This window comes from Cucurbita pepo, chromosome 16 (assembly GCF_057944985.1).
Source record: "Cucurbita pepo subsp. pepo isolate OVF chromosome 16, ASM5794498v1, whole genome shotgun sequence".
Lineage (NCBI taxonomy): Eukaryota > Viridiplantae > Streptophyta > Magnoliopsida > Cucurbitales > Cucurbitaceae > Cucurbita > Cucurbita pepo.
The window spans coordinates 962,660-983,476 of record NC_141813.1 but is presented as its reverse complement, the minus strand read 5'-3'; the positions used below and the strand labels follow the sequence as shown (position 1 = coordinate 983,476).

General features: G+C 39.2%; 1 protein-coding gene across 1 annotated transcript; it reads right to left on the bottom strand.

Annotated features, from left to right (window-relative positions):
• Positions 1-113: 113 nt before the first annotated feature.
• LOC147787706 (uncharacterized) lies at positions 114-4,146 on the bottom strand. The gene is made up of 3 exons (XM_087118735.1): positions 3,803-4,146; positions 2,780-3,377; positions 114-485 (listed from the first exon to the last, which is right to left on the bottom strand). Exons 1-3 carry the CDS (start codon positions 4,144-4,146, stop codon positions 114-116), a joined length of 1,314 nt encoding a protein of 437 aa, XP_086974861.1.
• Positions 4,147-20,817: the final 16,671 nt, after the last annotated feature.

Sequence of the window (20,817 nt, the reverse complement as noted above, 5' to 3'; positions counted from 1 at the left end):
ATTGGGGACGCATGCAGTTACCATGAAGAGAGCTGGCTCGTCCTCCTCGGATTGAGCCACATGGGCCTTTTCGGCCTTCTCCTTATTCCTGAGCTTGCTCCAGCAATTTCTGCTCAGGTGTCCTCTCTTCCCACAGTTCGAGCATTGGATCGGCCTGCCATTGGTCGACTCCTTCGTTTGATTCCCATCTTTCCCGCGCGTGCGCCCGTGGGACATCCAGCCGATCCCTCCCGGTACTCGATTGTTTCTCCTTCCTCTGGCTCGACAGCGTGCCATAACCCTTGCGCCTGTAGGTTGACGCGCATCAACAAGGCCCACTCGTTGTAGTTGGACCTTGTCAACATCGAGTACTGAACGACGTCGGTTGTTGTCTCCCTGATCACTCGCTCAACGACAACTCGATGCCCGTCATCACGGCGTCGGCCTCTTCGTGGTGGTGATGGAGATGCCTGCACTTGACCGGCGGCGTGGAGGAGTGAGCGAGCCTGCTCGGGATGGACCCCACAATGTGCTTATTTTTGCCCTTTGCATTTTCTTCTACTCGAACCTGAGACCTATGTGTTGTTAGGTCGACACTCTAACCACTTGAGCTATTCAACTTGATTGTTGATAGGTTGGCTCTTCTGTGATGGTATACTACCGATCGCTTCAACGAGGCTCTGATACCACTTGTTGACTCTGGCAATTCGGAAGACAGTGTCGACGAAAAATTGGCCGAAGGTTTCTTCGAAGGAAAAATTAGCGGAAGTAAAAGGAGAGAGAGTGAGAGATTCGCTGATATTGCTGAAGACTCGATGTTTTGTTTTACTCCAGTTGAACGGTTTAAATAACAAATCTAATTACAAAAATAGAAAAACCAATTATACAAAAATAGAAGAAGTGGACGAAGACTTCGCCCAAATTGCCAAAACAATGGCTCCTAGAATCACGCTCCTCCATTCGCGTGAATTCAGACGTTTTACAAACCTAAATAAGGCATGACTTTTATTTAACAAAGACATACAAGGTGTACCTCATCTAATGAGTCATACAAATCTCGCAAACTCTGCATTTTGGATTGTCATGGTTCATTTTCATCATTGGAAGTTTCTGAGTCTGTTGGTGCACTTGTTGGTGCATTGACTAATTATTCTCCTACTTCGATACTGACTTTCGTCGAATTGTTCCAGTCACATTCGCTTGTTTCATTTACTCGCACATCGCGACTCACTATCATCATCTTGCTAATCTAGTCAAGTAGTTTGTATCCTTTTTGTCTTTTCATCATATCCAATAAAGATATACCTTTTGCGTTCTTCGTTGGTCCATTACATGAGCATAAGCTACACTACAAAACACTTTGAGATGAGAGATTGTAGGCTTTTGTCCGCTCCAAGCCTCTTGTGGTGTTTGATCATCTAACTTCGCATGTGGACATCGATTATGTACGTAGATGGCGCATTGCACGACTTCTGCACAAAATTCATTCGGCATCCTTTTGCTCGCTCTTGAGCCTTGAGCGAACCATGTCAAAAATGGTCCAGTTCTTTCTCTCGGCCACACCATTTTGTTGAGGGGTGTACGGCGCGGTTAGAAATCGCCTTATGCCTTGCTCCTCGCAGTACTCCATGAAAGCCTCGAAGTATACTCGGCACCTCTATCGGATCGTACAGCTTTGATGTGTCCACCAGTTTCCTTCTTCACCATTACTGAACTTTTTGAACACCTCGAATGACTCGGATTTTCCTTTCAGAAAGTAAGCCCATGTTTTGTTGTTTTTCGATAATCGGTCACGGAAATCCTTTTCTTTTAGGTGAGAGGAAATCGTTGACGGGAAGTTGTTGGAAGAAAATAAAACACGTAAAATAACAAAGAGAGAGAATTGCTGAAATTTTGACAGTGCTTAAAATCAGGTGGTTTTTTCCTGTCAACAGATTCACCTATTTAAACAATTAACTATCCTAAAAATGATGGAGAGTGGCCAACTAAATCCGTGCCATTTCTTTTGAAATGGCCGCCTACAAAATTGGTAATCCATTCGACGTGTTTGTCAAATGGTCAAATGAAAGTATTTAATAAACTAATGAAACGTGTAAACCTAAATAAGGAAACCAACAGGCTTTTATCTAACATGTTTTCCGTGAGTAATCATCGATAAAGGAAATGAAATACCTCTTTCCGCTGAAGGACTTGGGGTTAATTGGTCCACATATATCTGTATGGATCAACTCGAGAGGTTGTTTAGCCCAAAATTCAACTTTCTTTTGAATTGAGGTTCTCGCATGCTTGTTGAGTGTCACAATCGCACTCTTGATGGCAGCGGACTTGCAATTGTGCGGCACTCACTTTCCAACGACAAGTGAGTTAAGCCACTTCGTTCTTGTGTCGCCTACGGCCAAGCGACGTATGGTCGAGCCTTTGGCCTCGGTTTTAAGAGAAGGTTTTAGAAAACGAGGGCAGAGAGAGATTTTTGAAAGAGACGTTATATAAGCAAGCAAGAGAGAAATAACGACTCACAGTATATAACCTTGGGTAGGGAGAATTTGACAACTAGTCGTATCCCCCTATAGTATATTCTGAAGCATTTCATGTCTGGTAGGCCTAGACATGATATTTCTGAAACGTCATACTTCCTAGAAATACAAAAGTAAAACACTAGAATATGAAAAGACATAAAGGGTTTGGCTTGTCATGGGCATGCGGCCATGGGCAATACGCCTTGGACGAGCATGATTGTGACACTGAGCATGCATTCTTCACAAAATTTTCCTTCAAAATCCTTGTTTAGTAGCCCATGTACCATATTCTTGTTCGCTAACTCCTTTAGGCCGCGATGATGTAGGTGACCAAAGCGGAGATGCCACAGTGATGCCTTGTCTTCTACGTCGACACGCAAACACTTTTCTCGTATGCTTCTTAACTTCAATTTGTACATATGATTTCTTCCTATCTCGACTCGAGCAACCAGACGCCCTTTCTTATCCTTCAGGTGTAGCAGGAAGTCCTTTAGGAATATCGAGTAACCTTTTTCTGTGAGTTGCCCCATACTTAATATGTTGGTCTTGAGGTCTGGTACGTAATAAACATCTTGGATTGACCCCATTACTCCATCATTTTGCAAGAAATGTATCATACCTCGGCCTTTGACCTCCACCTTTGACGCATCTCCAAATGACACATGACCATCTTCAGTCTTTTGCATATCTTTGAATAGGTGCTCGTGACCGCACATATGGTTGCTTGCCCCTGAGTCGAGGTACCACAGAGTGTCGTTGTTGATGTTCTCTTCATCTTGAGCCATCAAGAGAAGACCTTCATCTGTTACGTCTTCCATAGCTAGGTTGGTTGTTCCTTCCACCCTTTTTTCAGCTCGACAAGCTTTTGCAACGTGCCCCATTCTGCCACAATTGTAACATTTTTCGGAGTTACAATCATTCGCATTGTAGCCATATTTTTGACATTTGTAACACTAGACGTTGGAATTATATCCTTGACCGCGTCCTTGATTGCGTCCTCTTCCACGCCAATTTGTTTGGCTCGATAGTTTCTTCTCCTTATAGTTTTCTTCGTAACTGTTACCTTGACCACCTCGACCATTCCCACAGCTTCCACGATCTCTACCTTGAACATTTTGAGTGTAGAGTACCTTTTCATCTTTTATTGATTCCTTCGTCTGAAGCGCTTGATCGAGTGTCTCCTCCTTCTTTTTCTTACGTTGCTCGTGTGCCTCGAGAGAACTGGCGAGCTCATCGACTGTGAACGTCGCTAGGTCCCTTGCTCTTCTATGGCACATACAACATTCTCGAAGTTGTCTGTTAACGACCTCAAGATCTTCTCCACAACCCGCGTCTCGAGTAACATTTCTTCGTTTCGATTTAGTTGATTTGCCACGGTCTGTACGCGCGTGATGTAGTCAGATACATTTTCTAACTCCTTCATCTTCATGCTGTCCAACTCGCCACGTAGAGTCTGGAGACGCACTTGCTTGACTCGGCTGGTTCCTTTGAACACTTTTTCTAAAGTGTCCCACGCTTCTTTTGAAGTAGTTTCCCTTGCAATCTTCTCAAAACCCGACTCGTCAACAGCCCGTAACAGCATGTATAATGCTGCCTTATCCTTTGATCGTAATTCTTTTAGCGCCTTGTTTTGCACTGCCATATAACCCATGGTATCTTTTGGTTCTTCGAAACCTTTTTCGACCACCTCCCATGCGTCTTGAGAACCGAGAAGAGCTTTCATTTGGATGCTCAAATTCTCGTAGTTCATCTTCGTCAATCGTCGTAGCGGCATTTGTCCCATCATGTTCGCCATCGGCTCTGATACCAATATGTTGAAATAAAATTTGCTATGATACCAATTTGTTGAAATAAAATTCGCTCTAATGAAAATAACAATCCGCTCCGGTACCAACTTGTAGAAAATAGACGCTCGCTCTGAAACCAACTTGTTTAAATAACTCTCACGAAGCTGTGAAGGAGGTGACGAGAGGGGAGAGACAAGGGGACAAAAGAAATTTTGGAAAAACTCTTTTCTATTACACTGTACACTTTGCTTTCTGTCTCTTGCTCTTGCTCTTGCTCTTGCTCTTGCTCTTGCTCTTGCTCTTGCTCTTGCTCTCTTGCAATTTACAATGAGAACGAATCAATTTATAGGGTTTCTAAGATCTAAAATTAGCTATCCCATAACCCACTTTCTACTCTAGTGATTCTTGGCCCTTTATATTTTTCTCTGGCCTTTTCCTTCTTTGTTGGCCGTTTGTACTCAAATTTCAAAAGGCCTTACTAAAATTAACAAAATCAAAACGACCCTTTTCTTTTTTGCATTTAAGTTTATTCCCAACATGTAAATGGTCAAGATTTGAGGGAGAGATGTGCCAAAGACATGAGAAATTTAGTAAGTTGAGGGAGAGGAAATAACCAATTTTGATTTTTTTTTTTTTTTTTTTTTTTTTTCAATTTGTTCCAATCTGCATTCACAATGCTAGGACCTAAAGATTGTTCATTGTGAGAATTTATTCCTTTTGCCTCTCACTCATGCAATTTTGTTGAATATGTGAGATCCCACATTGGTTAGGGAGGAGAACGAAACATCTTTTCTAAGGGTGTGGAAACCTCTCCCTAACAAACGTGTTTTAAAAACTTTGAAGGGAAGCACGAGAGGGAAAGCCCAAAGAGGACAATGTTGGCATAAACTTAAATGCTGAAGGTTAGTTTTCGTTTAAAATAAACTTTATTAAAGACAAGTTGAAAGAATAAGTCCCCTGAATTTCTGAGGGAGTGATGGTAGTTTTTAGGGAGTGGATGAGAGTTTCTCTCACCCTACTATTAGTAGTAGAAAAAAATACCTAATCACTTAAAGAACAGAGAACAAGAGAAAGAGAGCAAGAGAAAGAAAAACAGAAAGAAATGAGAAAAGAAAAACAAAAAGCAATACAGTGTAATACAAAAGGCTTTTCAATATTCTTTGTCTCCTTGTCTCTCCCCAGTATTCTTTGTCTCCTTGTCTCTCCCCTCTCGACATCTCCTTCACAACTACGCGAGTAGTACTTTCACAAAGCGGTATCGGAGCGTTCAATTTTTAGTGTGTGTGAGAGTTACATCACAAATTCGTGAGTTTTATTTTAACAAATTGGCATCAGAGCCAATGACAAATATGATGGGTCAAATGCCGCTATCACGATTAACAAAGACGAACTAAGAGAATTTAGTATCCAAATGAAAGCTCTTCTCGGTTCTCAAGTCGCATGGGAGGTGATCGAAGAACCAAAAGATACCACAGGTTATACAGTGGCACAAAACAAGGCGTTAAAAGAATTGTGATAAAAGGATAAGGCCGCATTATATATGCTGTTCCGAGCCGTTGAAGAGTCGGCCTTTGAGAAGATTGCCAGGGCAACTACTTCAAAAGAAGCGTGAGACACATTAGAAAAGCTGTTCAAAAGAACCAACCGAGTCAAGCAAGTGCGTCTCCAAACTCTTTGTGGCGAGCTAGAGAGCATGAAGATGAAGGAGTCAGAAAATGTATCTGACTACATTACGCTCGTACAGACCGTGGCAAATCAACTAAATTGAAACGGAGAAATGTTACCTGAGACACGGGCTGTGGAGAAGATCTTGAGATCATTAACTGACAACTTCAAGAATGTTGTATGTGCGATAGAAGAGTCAAAGGACCTAGTGACGTTCATGGTCGATGAGCTCGCCAGTTCTCTCGAGGCACACGAGCAACGTAACAAGAAGGAGGAGACACTCGATCAAGTACTTCAAACTAAAGCATCAATAAAGGATGAAAATGTACTCTACTATCAAAATGTTCAAGGTAGAGATCGTGGAAGATGCGAAAATGGTCGAGGTGGTCAAGGCAGCAGTTATGAAGAAAATTATAAGGAGAAGAGACAGTCGCGCCAAGCAAATTGGCGTGGAAGAGGACGCAGTCAAGGATGTGGTCAAGGATATTATTCCAACATCCAGTGCTATAAATGTCAAAATTATGGTCACTATGCGAATAATTGTAACTCCGACAAACGTTACAATTATGGCAGAATGGGTCATTTGAAAACAAAAGAACACAGCGGCGCGAAAGACGATGGTGAAAGTCGTGAGGTGGTGGAAACTGTTGGAAATGAGGTGATATGCAGCAAATTTGGCTAAATCACGATATCGGAGACGAGAAAATCAAAGAAGGATGAACAATCGGATAACATAGAGCTTGAGCTCGAAGAGAGAGAGCTCCAATGGCGGGAAGGAGAATTTAAGGAAGAAAGAAGAAAGAGGATGAGAATGGAAGAGAAAATGGAAGAAAGAAGAAAGAGGATGAGAATGGAAGAGAAAATGGAGAAAGAAAAGAAAGATTTAGAAATGAAGATTGAAAGGTTAGAGAAGGAAGTGGCTGAGCTGAGTGAGAGTTCTTTCTGTCTCAAATAGTTGAAGGAAGAGAATGGGAAGGTAATCTCTTAACTTGTGAAGAAAATTGAAGGTGTGGAGAAAGAAAATGGCTTGTTAATGGAGATTGATGCTCTAGTGGAAGAGCTAGTAAGGGAGGAGAAAGATGTAGAGATACTAACTCAACAGAGAGACTCACTCGACGTGAATCTAAATCGGGTTCAACAGGAGGTAGTGAATTTAGGACACACGATTGAGATAATCACTCGTGATAAAGCTGAAATGGAGGAGGCAAAACTGAAAGTGGAAAATGTCGTTATGGACTTGCGAAGGGAATTGAGTAAACTGAAAGAAGTTATGACATCCGAGTCGAGCGTGGCTGAGCATGGGAGAAATGAGGAGTTGGTGTCTCAAATGGGCTGTTCTCGATAAGTTCCAAAAGAAGTCTCGTCAGAAAAGGATATGCTTAGTCTGCTGCTCGAGGACAAGGATAAGAAATTGAAGAAACCACGACTAAGCTTGAGAAAACGAAAACGGAGCAGGTGGAGTCATTGAATATAGCATTTAAGTTTATGGGGGAGTTTTGTTGGAATAAACTTAAATGTTGAAGGTTAGTTTTCGTTTAAAATAAACTTTAGTAAATTTGTTATGTTAGGTGTAACGCCCCTAATTTTCTTTAACCTAATTAGTGACGTCACTCATGCATACATAAGTCATTAAGCGGAAGCTCATCATAAATAACCTCGAAAAAACACAACAAAGTCTTTCATAAAAATTCATAAATCCAAAAACAAACCGAAAATAAAACCTTCAGTAACTAAATTCAAAATAAATCTAAATAAAACAATATTGAATGATTAACTTAAAACAGTCAAATAAACATAAACTCCTAAAAGTATCCCCTCTCCAATTTCCATGGTGTCCTCAACTCTGCCGTCAACCGTACATTGGCGCCTTGCCTTTCCCTGAAAAATGTGGTAGCACATGGCTTGAGTATTTTATGAAATACTCAGTAAGTCACCCCACTGTTGGGGTTAGGAATGCAAACACATGCAACATATGAGCGGGACCTAACTTTTCGTAAACTTTACATAGCCTTGGGCGCTTTTCTATTCCGGGTAGGGTTGGATGTGTGGTACTCCTTCACATACGGCCCATGTACACGTACATGGACCCACCAGGCGGGCTCGTATACATACCCCCTGGGCCTAACTTGGTCGAGCACAACGTATTACACGTCGCCGGACACCACAGAATAGAAAAGGGCCCGCATGATATCATGCCGAACATAAATATCAAAATTCATTCTTTCGTATCATAAAGGGGAAGAATCCCGATGCACATGACATACATATATGCATGAGGTCCCTTAACATATCTAACATGGCACTACATAAGCATTGCTAACATCGCATATACGTTTCTTACATTACATGGCATCTCACATGACTTACAGTACATGACAATTACATAACATGAAAGTACATTCCAGTTGCATAAGCATCTCATGACATGACTCGATAATACTATGCGTATCCATGGCATCGATCAACATTTTCATGGCATATATTACTAACATATCATTCATAACTTCACATAACATAAACAGTTAACAGTCAACATAATCCAGTACGTTTCATAGCATAAACAGTCACATAATTCATACATCATAGTCATATCACATAATAAAACATGGTACATGCAGGGGCCACAAGGCACGCACCATCATACAACATGTAGTCAACTAACTCCAACAGTAAGGTCACTTACTGCGATGACCTTGGCCGAAGTCACTCACAACAAGCTAATCCCAACAGTTAAATACGTCCTATAATAACCACATAAAAACTTAGGAACCTTTCATAACATACCCTAGCTAAATTTCATGTTATTTATCAAAATAAACTCGTGACTCAATCTGTCTTTGATGGTTAGGAACTATACTGACCTCAGATGGTAAAACTAAGGGCTGAAAATCTTGCAATTGATATATTATAGTGATACCGAGCCACGGGATTTGACGGAGTCGAGCCGAGCGCACGCGTACGGAGCTGATACCAAGGCTGCTGCGCGCGTCTATGTTGGGCCGAAAGGCACAGGGCCCGTGTTCGTCCGTGGGCCGGTTCAGAGACCGAAACCCGACCCGACTCTACGTCTTCACCGCCTGAACCCTAAAAAAAAACCCTAATCTGATGTGCTGCCCGTTGCCGACGACACAATCCCTTATGTTTCTGATGACGGTCACGCTAGTCCTCCTCCTTCGCTTCCGACAGTTTGCCTTCTTCGACGTAGCGATTCCGACGTCGACGCTAACTTCCACTCGACTCTTCCTCCAAAACAGCAACACAATTGATTTCAAGAACTCGCCGAACAAGAAAACTATCCAGCGAACCAACCCACACGTTTTCTCAACTAACACTCTCGATTTTTCCATACTCTCAGACACCCTCAAAGACACAAAGAAGTTTGGAGAGCAAAAGTCGTTTTCAAGAATGGAGAAGAGTTGAATATAGAAATATCAAAGGTTTCATAACATTTCCATTCAGGTAATAACTTCCTTGTTGGAAATCACACATTTTCCGGCGAGAATAAATGCATAGCATAATATCTTGTCATTTATAGAAATAAAAATAAAATCTTGGCAAAAATGAAAAATCTGAATCGTTACATTAGGAATGTTAAATTTGAAAAAGTCAATTGAAAGAAAAAGGCCCAGAGTTCTTTTACGAGTGATGTAGAGAGCAAGAGCGAGAAAAGAAAAACAGAAAGAAATACAGTTAATAGAAAAGGCTTTTCAGTATGCTTTGGGTAAGGATTCAGATTTTTATTTCTTTTAGATTTTATGTTGAGATTTTATTTTGCTGCTAAAATGAAAAGATATTATGCTATGTATTTATTATCGCTGGAAAAAGTGCATGATTTCTGACAAGGAAGTTACGACGTTAATGGAAAAGTCATAATGACCTTTTATATTCCTATACTCAGCTTTTTCCTTCCTTGAAAATGACTTTTGCTCTCTAAACTTGTTTGTGTTTTCGAGGGTGTCTGAGAGTACGGGTTAAATTGAGTGTGTTAGCCAGGAAAACGTGTGGGTTGGTTCGCTAGATTTTCTTCGTTGAGTGGCCGAAGGGAGAATCGACTAGAGCTATCGGTATTGAATACCGTCATGTGTCTGTCGGGATAGGTGAGGGGTGTCATCGCATCGTCGGAATCGGGGCTGTGACGACATTGTTGGCGGCGCAGCAACGATTAGGTTTTTGCGAGGTTGCGAGTAAGGAAGACGAAGGAAACGGGTCGGGTTTCACGTTCAGCCTTTGAACCAGCGCACGGAAAGAATGCGAGCCCTGTGCATTTCAGCCCAACACAGACGCGCATTGCAACCTTGGTCTCGGCTCCGCGCGCGTGCTCTCGGCTCCGCACCGTCAAATCCCGCGGCTCGGCTTGGCGGCTTAGTTGGTCAGCTCAGCAGCTCGTCTTGGCGGCTCGGTATCACTATAATATATCGATTTCAAGGTTTTTGGCCCTCCCGAAACCATTTCTGCCCTTACTTTTACCATTCGAGGACAATATGGTTCCTAACCGTTAAAGACAGATTGGGTCGGGAGTTTATTTTGATGAATATCATGAGATTTAGCTAGGGTATGTTATGAAAGATTCCTAAGTTTTTTATGTGGTTATTATAGAACGTATTTAACGTTGGGATTAGCTTGTTATGAGTGACTTCAGCCAAGGCCATCGAGGTAAGTGACCTTACTGTTGGAGTTAGTTTACTACGTGTTGTATGATGGTGCGTGCCCTGTGGCCCTTGCATGTACCATGTTTTATTATGTGATATGACTATATGATGTATGAATTATGTGATTGTTTATGCTATAAAACGTAATGGGTTATCAAACGATCAACAAGGTAATCTGAATCCTACTCCCCTTGTAGTGATTCCATATCAGAAACATTCTTTATAAGGGTGTAGAAACCTCTCCCTAGCACACTCATTTTAAAAGTTTGAAAAAAAACAATATTTACTAGTGATGAGCGTCAACTGTTACAAAAGGTCTAAGTTTAGACACCTAGTTCATGAAATATGGTTCAAGGATAGTCCATTTAAGAGATTCAAGGTTTGCGCATATGATCCCATGAATCTAGGTTGATGATATTCGATAAAGGGGAAGTTGCTCATGGCCTTAAGGACAAACTAACTGAACTTATTGATGACAGCCAAATGCTTCCTGTCTCATCCATATGATTGTCCATTTCATGTAAGCAACAAAGTGAAAGCATAAGAACATGATGTTGTGCCCTTTTGAGTCACAAGTTCTCTCATTGGACAAAGATAGCTTTCTTGTGGAACAAAAGGACACCAATTTCCACATCTCTACTGTTTTGGTTCGATAGGCTACTATTAGTAGTCCCTAAATTTGAAAACATTTCAACAACTCGTGAAATCCCATAGGAAAAACAAAGATATCTTTAGCTTTGTGTTTGAATTTGAGATTTTATGTTTTTATAGTCAAAATTAGTTGAGAATTGAGATGTTAGAGTCTCCAGAAGGCTAGAAATCTAAAGTTCGCATTTTAAGACTTCATCTCGACCTTCTTTTTACAAAAAAAAAATTGTCTAAATTGGGACCCATTAAGTCTTTAAAGGGTTAGAAACCCAAAATTGGTCCTTTCTAGAGTTTGCCACAATGTTTGTACATGGTAGAGTTCTAACATACTAGAGTTTGTCTTGATGTTTGTACCAAAGTTAAACCATAATGTTTGGACTAAAGTTCGTCTAAACTTCAACTAATTGGAGCTACGGAGGATTGAAACCTAAAGTTCGTCATTTCCTCTACTCATCTCGATGTTTGGTCCAATGTTTGTCCAAATTTTGATATGTTAGCTCAATGAATTTGTCCTTTCAAGAAGATGTTTAGACAAAGTTTATCCCAACTTTGATCGATTAGAATTTTGGAGATTCAGAAACCCAAAGTTCGTTCTTTCTAGGGTTTATTTCGATGTTTGTGTACAAATATCAGTCTTAAAACTTTTAGGTACTCTTTCAATGATAGCAACAATCAAGTATCTTCCTTACAAATATCAGTCCTAGATGATATATTATACGAATGAGATACTAAAATTTTGATGAATTTGCTCCAATATCATGTATCATTTGACTAGTTCAAGTCTTGTGCTACTCTTATATTTTACCTATTTTAGGTAAAGATAAGGCACCATTGTATGGTTGATGGTTGCGTTGTGCTAAACATCGTAGAACCTGCTTCAGGTTAGTTGCATTGGACATTGTTTTTAATCTTTTCTTTGATTTTATTTTCTTTTGTATTGAATATTTTTCATTGGTTTATCTTAAGATTCATATGCAAACGTGTACATGCATGTCATCGCTTTATGAAATTATTTTAAATGACCACATTAAAATGTTATGTTATGCATATGGTAGCAACTCTATTTCAGTTAAAAAAAGTTAGGGTCGTTACATTAAATGCCTCTACAAGTGTCAAAAAATGACTCCCGTTGACTAAAAAATTGTAGTAAAGTGTCTAAGCATATTAGACTCCAGCTAGATAAATCGATCATTAAAGGGTTCGAAAATATCAAATTCGAATTAGATCAACATAGAGGTCGAGTTAGAGCCATCAGAACATGGATTCTCCAACTAGCTCTAAATCGTCAAAGTGGGATAAAGCGAAGCAATTGTTATGACTCAATAAACTATGGACCTCCCTTCTTATATTAGAGAATCTATTTTTTTTTTTTTTTTTTTTCAATGTAATGAACTTTTTTTATTATTTCTTTTATTTATTTATTTTTCTTTTGTTACATAGTCACATACAAGCAAGTGCAATCGACTATTTAAATAATATAAAAATATCACAATTAAAGATCGTAGCCCAATTGAATCTAGTCCACTAATGGTAAGAGTCCAATTTAGCCTACTTAAAATATGAACCTATTATCTATGAAAATTTAAATATCTAGACATTTTAGAAATAATATCGAAGAAGATAAATGAGTGGTTCACGTTATCTATTTGTACTACCAATACTCCTCTTCCTCCACTAAGTTTGCATACAAGAAAAATACGGTGCAGTAGTTTTTGAAAAAAAAGTGTATTATAATTTGTTCTTGATCGGTCTTAATAAAGAGTGCAAGTATTTACCACAAAAGAGTTCAATTCTCAACCAAATATATCCTCTCGAAATCAATTCACCGAAGCACCAAATCTTGATGTGATGTTCCCCATGATCGCCAATACAAGCACTACAAAAAAAAAATGAGATTCAAAAAAAAAATCAACATGTTTTTAAAGGTAATCAACAATGAGAGATTGAAAGTTGAGATGCTACTCAGTCAAGTAGAGCCACTATCATCAAAGACAATGATAAAGGAATGACTTTTGTATGATACTCCATTTGATTCCCTGCTTAACTTTTCCCCATATGATAAGAAACTCAATTCAAACTCAACATGGTGGACTACTTAGAGCTCACCCTCGTATTTCACGCGATATACCCAAAGGATTGATAACTTGATAATGTCTATCCAAAATCAACCATATATTACTTGTAACGGCTCAAGCCCACAGCTAACAGATAATGTCTTCTTTAGAGTTTTCCTTTTGGGCTTCCCCTCGACATATTAAAACGCGTATGCTAAGCTCCCCAACCGATGTGTGATCTCACAATTCACCTCCCTTCGAAGCACAGCGTCCTCACTGGCACTCGTTCTCTTTGCCAATCGATGTGGGACCTCCTAATCCACCCCTCTTCGGAATGCAACCTCATCGCTGGCACATTGTCCGTTTTCCAACCGATGTGGGATCTCACAATCCGCCCTCTCCCCCCCCCTCCCCCCCTACATCGATTGGACAAGAGAACGAGTGTCAGTGGACGCTGGCACTCGTTCTCTTCTCCAATCGATATGGGACTCCCTAATTCATCTCCTTCGAGACCCAGCCTCCTTTCTGGCACATTGTTCACTCTCTAATTGATGTGGGATCTCACAACCCCCATTGAGACTAGCCTCCTCGCTCACACTTGTTCTCTTCTCCAATCGATGTGGGATCCCCTAATCCACCTCCCTTCGAGACTCAACCTCCACACCGGCATATCATCTGGTGTCTGGCTCTGATACCATTTGTAACGACCCAAGCCTATCGCTAATAGATATTGTCCTATTTGGACTTTCCCTCAAGGTTTTTAAAGCTTAAGGAAAGGTATCCATACCCTTATAAAGAATGCTCCGTTCTCCTCACCAATCGATAAAGATCTTCGTTCTCCTCTCCCTTCGATGTGGGGTCTCACGTTACTCTTTTTCTAGCTCGGAAGAATATTAGAATGTGAAATGGCCTATTGCTTAGCAATTTTTGAACACTGAAATGAAATGGAACGAATTTTGACTGGTTTACCCACTTAGAGACTCAGTCTATTGGCAATTGAAAGGTCTTCACGAAAATGATTCCCTAAATCACTTTTGCAGCTCGAATCTAACTGTTGGCATGATGGATCTCACCAATACCAAACAACAAAAAGATGACCAAATTATTAGCTTTATCGGTTGTTGGAGAGCTATAATCTCAACGATAATGTCTACTTATTGAGGATTGTCTTGTTGAAATGTGTATGTGATTTTCAAAGCATAAGCCCATCGCTTTAAATTCTTCGGTGCTTAAGCTAATTCTAAGTGATTTGAACCATAACCAACTGAATTGTTGTTTAATTCTAATGGTTTATGCATAAAAATGAGTCCACTAAATGAGGGTTGCATTAGCGGGTCAATTGTCCCTCATTTCCTAACATAGATATCTACTACTTATTTAGGGCTTACTCAATGGATATACATAGATACAGTAAATCACATATAAAATAAACTATGTATAATAAAGGCTATATTTAAAGCTATAGATATATATAGTCTATTGTTATATCTACTAAAATCATATACGGTAAACTAAACAATATATATACATTTTAGGCAGTGTTATTATAGAAATACTTTATGCATTCTCTCTACTCTATCTTATTTTACATGCTTAAAGTCATTAATACAAACAGTTTAGCCAATATTTTTTCTTGTACTTTTCTTTTTCTGGACCTTTGTGTTCATCTAGATCGAGTGTGTGTTGTTGTGTGGTCCTAACATTTCTCATTTAATCTAGACGGTGAATTAACCATTATTAATTTTGATACCCGAGTGAAGGAGGAGTACGTGAATAAACCGAGACCACATCTAAATTAGAGCGATTTTGAGTATAGGATGACTAAAGAGACTTAAAAGAATTGAAAGTTACTATCTATACCAATAAAGTGCATTTCATACCTCTAGAAAGCATGTGAGTAAGGATAAAATATGTTAAATAAACTTAGTAGGAATGTTGAGAAATATTGCGGCCATTAAATGTGTCAAAATTTTGATCCAAATTATGAACCTGGGTTGTTAATCGAGAACAAAATCAATAGTAATAAACAAGGTTAGCTAAGTTTAGTCCAAAATATAATACATTAAGAATACTTAGAAGCTCGGTTAAGCAATAAATGTAGTCACCACAGCTACATCAGCTGAATTCAGCCTTCCTTAATTCTTACCTAAAGGAATTCAATTCATATTGAACGGAAACTGAAAATGAAGTAATAACCAGCCATAAGAAGAGTTAAACTTAAGCTAACGAAGTGAAGTAATGATCGTAGTAACCAATCAAAGGAGAAGTAATGATGAAATGAGTCGACTAACCTATTCAGTTGCCTTCTTCTATCATTGACCAAAACTAATAATATTAGTTTTTAGGCTTGGGATGTAATTTGCCTTCTTCTTCTATCATTGATGGTTGTTCTTGCCCTGAAACAAGATAGGATCTTTTGTCTTGGGTCAGTCTAATTGGTCCACTTAGTCACATAATGCACATATTTCCGGTCCACTTAGTCACATAATGCACATATTTCCTATAAGAGTATAAGAGTAATACTTGATCATGCTCTTGTTCTTTTAGGGGTTGACATCGTAATGGGTTTGTGAGATATTGCCATGGCCTCCTCAGTAGCTATGTCCGCGACCATTTCCATGACCTTTGGTTTCCTTGTTATGGACGCCGCCGCGTTCCTTCTTACCTGAAAAAGAAGAATCAATCGAATCTTTCTCTTTTGTCAATGAAAATCACTTTTCGTGTGTGAGCAAGAAGTGCTTCTCCTCCTCTCTGTTATCATAGCCACAAAATGTCTCCTCATTGGCCTTATGATGAACGATGACATCTTCAACTAACACCTTATTGAGTACGTCGAATTGCTCGATGAAGGTAACAATCTGCATGAATCTCGAAGGGGGGTATGAATTGAAGGAACTTCTTGACAATAGAGATCTTCTCCACCTTGTCGCCTAACGAGCAAATGCCAATCATCGTCTCCCACGTTGCCTTTGTCGAACCCTTCTCTACTAACATGAGAAAGATGTCTTCGGGGATTACTTAGTATGTTAGTGATGGGCTTGGACAGTTGCAAACGGTATCAGAGCCAGACACCGGGTGATGTGCCAGTGACGAGGCTAAGCCCCAAAGGGGCTGGACACGAGGCAATGTGCCAGCAAAGACGCTGGACCCCAAAGGAGGTGGATTGGGAGACCCCACATCGATTGGAAAAAGGAACGAGTGCCAATGGAAACGCTAGACCCCGAAGAGGGTGGATTGTGAGATCCCACATTGGTTTGGGAGGAGAAAGAAACATTTTTTATGAGGGTGTGAAAACCACTCCCTAGCAGCTACATTTAAAAAACTTGGAGGAGAAGTCGGAAAGGGAGGAAAAGTTCAAAAAGGACAATATCTACTAGCTGTGGGCTTAGAGCGTTACAACAGTTAGAAATTAATTAAGCTAAATTCATGATACACGTGCATGAATTTTAGATGCATGGAGGTTCTTTTGTCAAGGACATGAATGATATGCATGTATGCGTTTATTTAATTTGTATTTCTTAGTTGTGTTTCTTGGATATTATACATATGGTCATTTATTTATTTTATTTATTATTATTATTATTATTATTTTTTTTTTTTTTTTTTGTCTTTGTAACCAAGCCAAACAAAGACAAATGAAGATTTAGGTGAAGTATTGTGTGGCTCATCGACATTTCGAACAAAGTTGTATTAGATTAAGGTAAAAAAAACATGTCATCGAACAATAGATTGTGGCATCAACTTACTTGATTTGAAGGAAAGAAGCATTTAAAATATAAAAACATACATATATTTACAATATCCAAAATTTAGTTTTGGAGTTTAGGCACATTAGATAACTAAATTCAAAAGGATCCACACAAAAATGGACACAAAATGGTGTAGGCTCTCGACCTTTAAGTTTGGCTCTCTATGGCGCTTTGTCCTCGACCAACTAGTCTGTAACAACCAAAAAATTATAAACAAAAAGATTGTCACACATCGGTTAGATTCAGAAAGTGGGAAGATGAACTCCAATATAAGAGGGAGATCGTTTGGCTTGCTGAATCACAATAATTGCTTCATTTCATCTTACTTGGGCGGTTTGGAGTCAATCGAATTTCTAACGGCTTCAATTTGACTTCTCGACTGATCCGACTTAGGTCTTATACGTTTGGACCATTTCACACCTTTGGAGGCTTATAAGGTTAGTATGGCTAGTATTTAGCTTATTTAAATTATTTGGAGCTAAGTTTAGATTATTTTATGTAATTAAATGCTCAATTTTCATACTAGAATTGTAAATTAAGATTGTGAGACTCGTGAGATAGAATTAGATTTCAAGGAGCAACTTTAAGCTAACATCAAAGAAGCTAATGACTTCGACTTAGACCAATCAAGTAAGTGAATTTACTATTGACTTCGTTGGATGTCTTGTTTGATAGTGAAAATTTGAGAAAATCAGTCAAAGTCAAGTTTGAAAGGTAAATTGGTCATTTCTCTTGGCCAATGTGTACATTCTCAAAGCAGCACACAACGGTACACCCCTCAGAGTGAGGCTCGCAAGCCAACCATGGCATTCCTTCTCATGGCACCAACTTTTACGGAAGCAAAGTCTAGATTGCTGCTAACTGACTTGTTGAAAATTAATGTGCCTTAGAAGGAATACGAAAACTGTGCACTACTTATGAGCTAGATTGCTACTAATAACTCTCCAAGGGTAGAGTTATATCAAGTATTTTTTATAGTTAATTTTGCACTCATACTCACCATTTTCTCATTAATTGCTCCATTTATTCTAATTAGTATACATGAAATAGTTAATTGTGGTTTAATATGAAAAGAAGATCAATTTGCATAAATCGAACTTAATTGAGTTATTTGGTAAAATTCCAGAACATTTATACTGAACCATGATGCTATAGCAAATTTGGAAACAACACTACTTGCAAATTTGGAAATAAATTGTTGATTCTGATGCTGAAGCAATTCAAAATGCAAAATTTTCGGGGATCACATGGAAATTTTAATCCACATCAGCAGTTCATGTGGGTCATTGACTACCAAATTAGAAACATCCTAGTTGGACGATTTTATTGTTTCTCAGCACTAAGTGAGAATAAACAAACATTATAAAATTAGAAAAGAAAAAGGATACCTAAAAAAGGTGGGAGAGCCACACTTGGGAAAGTAGATTTTTGGATTAGACAGCAGTAGCCTCTGATGCAGTGAACTGCTGTAAGATCAGAGAACTAGAAGAAAATCCTAATTCAACAGTTATTGACAGCATAAGGAAAAGAAAACCAACCAGGATTGATTAGGGCAAAGAGGTGGACGTGAGAGCTCAAAGGAAGGAAATTCCATTAAAGAACGGCAACAAAGCGGGATAACTCTTTATTTTCTTATTCTCTTTTCTTATTCCATCAACTTTACTTGATTGAGATGTGGATTTCTTTGTTTAATTTAGTTTGTATGGAGAGCTAAACTTTTTAAGGCGAGGCGAGAGAGTTTTATATAATTTAAGTATGTTGACGGTATGATTTTAGTTTATTAAAGAGTTGTTGTTAATGATTTACATGTGAGTTTAATTAGCTACTTAATATACATATTTGTTCTCTTATTCGGGAGAAGAGAGGGAGCAATGAAATCCTCTTAAATACTCTAGTTCCATTGTAAGAAGACTTAGGTAATAGAAGGGCTATGAATAATTTTTCTCCCAAAGCTTTGTTAATAGAAATTAAAATAGGTTATAGAAATAATCACCATGCAGGAACCTCGGAGGTGGGCTTGGGAATCTAATAAAAGGAACTAAAATCTACCACAAAATTTAACAACTTATCTATTTAATCTCTCTTCGCCGAACCTTCCTCATTTTTGTTGATTTCCTCATCATTTTCTCTTTTTCGACAGCAGTGGCACTCTGTGTTAGTTTCGTTTAATTAGTTTAAAATCACCAACACCCATTTGAATGTTACCTAAAAAAACTCACTTAATTTCCAGCGATAAAATTAACCAAAAAGATAGGTTCTATGTAGAATCGATAATTTACTTGTTACTTGCTACTTGTGATAGTGTATATTTGCACTTTTTCTTGTGAATTTTACGTCATTTTATTATATACATTCACAAGCGATCAACTACTAATGGTTTTTTGTAACACACCCAACTTGATGTGCCTTCTGATTTTCTGCTGCTCACATCGGAACTCCAAGCCCTTGGTAAATGAGATTGGTCTTACTTCTTGAGGGGTAAGGACTACAATCGTTGATGTGTTACACTCGACACACCTGAGCTTGGGGGTGTTTTGGCTTCAACCCATTACTATCTCTGATGCTTGACAACACAACTGCCTTGTCGATACTAACACTCTTGACGCACTTATGCTGCCTTCATTCAACCCTCAAGTTCTTTTTCCTAACAATCTTGTTCGACTAAACACACAAAGTGTGGCTTTGATATCAACTATTACAGTTGTACATTTTTAACCGTATGATATCATGATCTTTACACGCTCACAACAAGCTTTGAGAGAAATCCAAACCCCATATACATTTTTCACACGTCTTTTTGGCTTCGCTAGATCTTAGGTGAGGTTCGTCTTTGCCAACCGAATACAACTTGTGCATAATCCAAGCTAGTTTAGCCACACACGCCGCCCGTGCATGCATGTTCAATCATCTGCAACTTAACCGTTTTGTCTCTATGTTAGGCCAAGTCATCAGCTCGACATTGCCTCTACTCGGGGTCAAGGTCTCTCGTATTCAACATCATATCTCATATTCTCATCTTGATTTCTAATTAACATGGCTCACATGTCTTGACGTCATCATAAGTCACGTAGTGTCGTCGGCCATCACAGCTCTCTCACTCATGCCCATCAAGAACGAGCCCATGTGTCGTTCATAATACCGAGACATCTTGAACATCCATCCATTTTGGCTCTATCGAAGCTTTGGACCCTCTCGTATCCATGACATATCATTTACAAACTTTGTACCGGATTGCAGGTGTCTGATCCAACCTCTACATGGGCTGGAGTGCAATGTCAGCACACTCATGTTGTCTGACACTGTCCTTGAAAAATTCATTTCAAAGGACGTCACTCGAGACACTCATGTCACAATGCTCACTCACACTGTGACACATGTATGTGCGAAATGGCAGCTCGCTTAGGCCATAAGGCCTAGGGGTGGTGGAGAGCTGATAACATGCCTCTCCCTAAGGTACATTCTGATGCATTTTTTGTCTAGCAAGTGTAGACATGAATTTGGTGAATGGTCATACGGTGTCGTGGAGCATCCATCCGGTTTTTTATTGACACCAAATTTAGTGAGCTTCCATCTTTCATATTTAAGGACGTTACTCCAGAGTTGCATACCCGAATTTCTATGGCCTAGGGTGTTGGGGAAAGGGACATTGAAAGAGATAGGAATATCAAAGCTGCCATGCTTTATTATTGTTTTCTGACTCATGCTTAATAGTTACACAATCCCAATATTTATAGGCTTATACACTAACCAAAAATAGTAAATTATGAAAA